Source organism: Poecilia reticulata, linkage group LG13 (assembly GCF_000633615.1).
Source record: "Poecilia reticulata strain Guanapo linkage group LG13, Guppy_female_1.0+MT, whole genome shotgun sequence".
NCBI classification, from domain to species: domain Eukaryota; kingdom Metazoa; phylum Chordata; class Actinopteri; order Cyprinodontiformes; family Poeciliidae; genus Poecilia; species Poecilia reticulata.
In genome coordinates this window covers 13,049,747-13,055,339 of record NC_024343.1, presented here as the reverse complement: position 1 = coordinate 13,055,339, position 5,593 = coordinate 13,049,747, and the positions used below count along the sequence as shown (strand labels likewise).

At 37.7% G+C, this 5,593-nt stretch overlaps 1 protein-coding gene across 2 annotated transcripts in view; it reads left to right on the top strand.

The window, feature by feature from the left end:
* The window catches only part of pdgfd (platelet derived growth factor d), a 64,163-nt gene that overhangs the window by 32,108 nt on the left and 26,462 nt on the right, over nucleotides 1-5,593 (top strand). For both annotated transcript variants that reach the window (XM_017308088.1, XM_008425506.1), the window contains exon 2: nucleotides 4,413-4,602. In XM_017308088.1, the coding sequence (XP_017163577.1) occupies nucleotides 4,413-4,602 (190 nt within the window). The remainder of the gene's footprint in view (nucleotides 1-4,412; nucleotides 4,603-5,593) is intronic.

Here is a 5,593-nt window from a genome sequence, read left to right as displayed (position 1 = left end):
ATATAATTTTGTTTTTTTTTTTTACTTAAAATATTTTTCACTGTTTTTACCTGTTTCACCTGCATAAATGTCACGAAAAATGCAAACATCAAGAGTCCAAGATTCCACCATTTACCTACGGCATTATTCACAATTGAAAGAGAGGATTTTAAAAGCACTGTTGGCTTGTTTTTTGGTTCAGAAAAGTTTAGTTAAAGAAGATGAAAGACAGACTGGATATGTTAGACGATGAGAGACAGAAGAAATTGGGTTGCCTTGTTTTAGGCATTATCCGGTGGGAGTTTGTTCCTGAGTGGAAACGTATCAACTGTCAGTCAAGAAATAAAAACCTGTTTGGTCTGCACAGAACAGACACTTTTATTAAAAATGGCTGATGTTTAATATTGGGTAAATGTTTGCACCACTGTGTGACTTCAGCAAGTTCAACTCGTACGTATATCAACTAAATCAGAGACTTGAGAGAGAGAGAGAGATTAATATCCTTTGTTATCAACTCCTTCAGTGTGACTTGCTGTACTCTCCAGCGTGAGAGCTATTTTTCAGCCTCTGATGCACCATGTTGCTGGGTGATTAGAGTGTGATTGGCACTTGGATCAGAAATAGATCTTGAAGCCACGGAGAACATCACACCCTGGCACTGGAGGTGGGAGAGCCAAGTTTAATTAGTGAGAAAATACCCACATAAAACCAACCTGACAAGCCTACATGCAGATCTGCACAAAGTATCATGAACTTTTCTCCTGAAACCTGGCACATCTTCCATCTGCCCACCACACATGCAGATTTACCACACAGTCACGCATCATCATTGTCACAGTTACTTAAGTGTCCGATCAGGAGTCTTAAAGTCTAATTGCTGAAGTCAGATAATGCAAGTCGGTGCATGTGAAAGAAAAACAAGAGAGAGTCAGTGTGTTTATATGTATTTAAGGTGTGAGTCAGACTCTAAGGAATAGAACATCGGCAGATTTTCAGCAGCAGCAAACAAATTAACCTTTAGATAAGTTTTCAACATCGTTTAGTTGAAGAACTGCGGTGTGTTCAAGCGCGCTTTAACGCAACTGATTTTCAAGTTGCTCTACAACATCTTAAGTACCTGTCTTTTTTTTTTTACATTTTGTCCTTCTACAAACATAAATTGCACGCCTTTGAGATTGCATGTGATAGAAAAACACAAAGTGGTCCAGAATTGTGAAGAGGGAGAAAAATAAAATGTTTTTTTTCTTTCAAACATATCATCATCTTTACATCTTTATGTTGTTATTTAATTTCAACTCACCCTCTCTATGAAACATGACGGTGGCAGCATGATGCTATGGGGATGATTTTGTCTTCAGCATGAAGTGGAAGAGGTTGATTAGAGGTCATGGGAACATGGATGGAGTTAAAGTGTAACTAACACCGCAGCGGAGGGGCATGGCCGAGTGAGGGGATGAGCAAAAGAAGCACTTCTGCTTACTTATGAACTTTAATAATATACCAACAAGTGATAAATGAAGCTTCTTTTTCCTGTGTTGATAAGAGACTTATCACACAGAAACATAAAGATTGAACCCTAAACAGTCTATTTAGACGGTTTATCAGCAAAAAATTGATTTGGAGGTTAGTTACACTTTAAATACTGGATGGTTAAGAAAGAAAACCTGTAAGAGGCAGCTAAAGTAAAAAGAGACTCTCCTTCAAGCAGGACAACAACTTGAAACGCGCATCCAGAGGTAGAAAGGAATTGTTTAAATCAAAGTGTGTTAATATGCTTGAAGGTCCTTGTCAAAGCCCGGACGCAAATCCATTCAAAAATGTGTGAAAAGAATTAAAAATCCGTCTTCAAATATTATTATCTAATGTGACTGAGCTTGAATTTGTCTGCAAGGAAAAGTTATGGTGTCACATTGCTGCCAAAAACCCTAAGGAGTGTATTAAGCAATCAAGAGAGCACATAGCTTTTATCGTGGCCACATTTATTAACCGAGAGCACATAGCTCTGGCCAAGTCCAGTCCTGGCTGTCACCGCATTTGAGCGGCCAATCAGATCAATCAGAAGAATCACTGCCCCCAAATGACAAATACGGCCACTAAACAGAGAGTGCAATTTTCTGGCTAGAGCGAACAGATGGTTGGAGGGAACATATTTTACTGCTTGATGAGCTGTGTTCAATGACCCACGAATTAAAAGAAATGAGGCCTTGATCACAACTATGTGCTTTCTTGATTAATATATCCACTGTTGTAATTGTTTATGTCCAAAATAGATGAGACCATTCCTTATTTTCATTCATAATATGATTAAAAGATAAAGTATTAGCATCTGGAATATGGACAAAAGGCCCAAAATCCAAAGACATGCATTAACATGTTTTTATTTTCTCTTATGCAAGTAAGCTATTATGATTTTTATTGCAAAAAAATACATTATTCCTGCTTTCTTTTATACTTGTGTACTTGTGTACTTTGGGTGATTATAACCAAGGTAATTCATTGCGTTAATTCAGATGGCAAAAGGATTACATCAATAGTTTCAAATTAAATGAAAGAGTTGTTAAATTAGTTGTAATTTTTAACAAGGATTTTTGAAAAATAAATGTAAACTTTGTGTGATTACTAATATAAAGGAATGAAGTATTGTTTGTTGCAATACTGTTGATACGGGAGGATGTCTAGTTATGTGGGGAACGAGATGTTAAGGCAGAACGTTTAACAAGAAATATGGTTCTCTGGGTTTTAGGCAGGAAAGTGACGCCATATTCCAGTCTTTAAATGTTCAAAGTTGGCAGCCGTATAAAACCAACAAAGGCAGTCTGAAAACCAAATTTGGAAATATAAAATAATACATACTTTCATTTCTCATTTATCTAGGGGTCAATAATACGACTTTGTAGCGGCAGCCGAAAGGTGCCGTATAAATATTTTTGCACAGTTTCTCCTCTTGAACTCTTAATCTTCTTTTTAATATGCTCATAAATAAATTCATACCACTGATGGTTAAAGTCAAAAGGAACACCAAGAGAAACTCCAGTTGTAGTTTTACATGTTTACCTTTTATGATGCCCTCTGTAATATCACAATGCTAACAATTGTGATATTACTGACAATACTGGCTGCAATTGATGCGCCTCACTCTTTTCTTTGTCTCACTCTTGAGAAGGCTTTGAGTCTTGGCCAATGTCATCTATAACAGGGGTGATCATCAAGAGAAGTGAAAGAACCCAAATTGCTAATATGACAATAGTACGCAGAAAGTGAATGCATTACATTTAGATAGTACCAAAAATGTTGTGGCCTACAAATATAGCTTCCAAGCAATTCATTATGATATTATTTTCAATATGTACACATGCACTGCGGTCTTGATTGAAGTTCTATATGTTGTGCAGCTCTAGCTTATGACCCGAACAACACCCAAGCAGTCCTTGCATGACAGATTATGTGGAGCATAAAATAAACTTTCTGCTTGCAACAGCAACATGTGTGTTAACCAAAATGACTTTTGTAAGCTGTGCTGAATTCCCTTTAGACATTAGTGAGTGAAATTCTCTGATACATAAGCACTGTCATGACTGAGGGGAGCCTCACAGTGAAGCGTCTGATCAACAGAGTGTAAAAATCCCTTTACAAACAAATTCATCTTCATCACGCATGCCCACATACACCGACACGTCCACCAAAGCACACAACTGTATAACTATAGTTATATATGTTATATATGTCTAACATGTTGTTTCTCGCACCAACTGCAACTTTAGGTGCTTATGTTTTGGATGAACGTGTCAGAGAATCAGAGTATAATGAGAATAGCTACGATGAGAAGAAAAATACAATAAGAGAGGAAATTGAGTGCTGGGACAGGACTAAAATTTAGGCAAAGTTTGCAGCAAAGGGGTAGATGAGAAGGCGGAAGCTTCATCATCTCTCAGGGGTGCTTGCTGCGGCACCTTGATTACAGATTCAGCTCTCTTGCAGAAAAAACCCACACCGCAGTCAGAAAATATCGCCCTGTCAGCCCAGTTCAGCACAAATCCTGACCTTCTGACAGACAGTATGTGTGTCTGTGTGTTTGGGACGGGTGCATGTCAGAGTTTTGTGAAATTTTAAGAACACAGTTTTGTGGGCAATTGACTTTTGGAAGAGTGAAGTATATTTGTATCAAAAAACACATGACAGATAACAATCTTCTTAAAGCTCCCAATACGTCTCTTTACAAGACACACTGCTCGTTGAGGTTAAATTAAAGTATAATGTGTACTGAAATCACAGTCATTATTGTGTTCATGTATCGCGCATTTTTTTTTGTGTGCATGTTTTAGTTTTTTCTGCTGATGTTTGCCGACATCCAATATTTCGTTTCTGTGTCTGTAAAATGGATGAACTTACTCACCAGTTGTAACCACTAACAGACATCAATCACCCTGCCACAGACTTGTACCACAAGGACGAAAACGTCACGGTGACTCCAGCTGGTGGCGTCATCTTCAGCCCAAACTACCCCAAAGCTTATCCCCGCAACCTGTGTCTGTCATGGAAGCTGCTAGCACCACCTGGGAGCCTCATCCACCTTCAGTTTGATGAACAGTTCCACCTGGAGGAGCCTACGAATGGAAAGTGCAGGTAAAACACAAGATTAAAGAAGATAGAGAGAACAGACGGAGATGGCGGGGATGGAATTCAGATTATATGATTATGGCAGATAATATGGGAAGACAAAGAGTAAGACATAATGTACCCTTAGAGAGGCAAAAGGAGAGAAAGACAGGAAGATTGAGATACTGAGGACAAACAGGAGGGAGCACTGATGCATCACGGGCATGTGTAATGGAGAAAAGTTGTCTGAAAGACGAAAGTGATTAAAAAGTTTGAGGCTGAGTAATGGAGAGAGTGGCTTAAAGTAACACATCAAGGACAAGTAAAAATCTACTTTGTATAAAATGTGAATCTAAAAATTTAAACTCTTTTCACATTTGGATTATTTCCCTGTGTAATTGTAATACGACTCCAATGAACGTTCTTTATTGATAGGATGTGACAAATGTTTAGAGTGAAATTTTCCTTTTTTTGGCAAAACCTTAAAGAGTTTGATGGTTGAACAGAAACATGTTTAATCCCAAAATGTAACTCAGCTGTCAGTGAAAGCACCATAACGAAAGACCAATGCTTGCAGTCCTCTCGTATTATGCAGCCATAATATGAGAGGAGGAGAACATATCTAAGGCTCAGAAAAGGAGAAAAACTGTTGCTGAGTACTTTGGATTTTGATTCAACATTAGATATAACGACTGTGTTCATAGAAGCGAGTGAGTTTTAGTTGCTTTTCATCGTTTTGTGTTTTAGCTTGATGGCTTGAAAAATGGCTGTAAAGTTGTCAGATTAGTGTAAAATTTAGGAGGTATATTTTTAATGCCCATGTGTTTGATTTCCTGACATTTGCTTAAAACCACAAACTCAAATAGGATTCTCATACGATTCAGTTTGACTTTGGCTTCCAATCTGAAATAGACAGAAGATTTTAGTATTAGCTAAAGATGTCTTCTGAACTTTAGTCCATTACACAAAACAATTTGAAGAACAGTATGTTTTAGTCCACCGGCTAAAGAAACATACA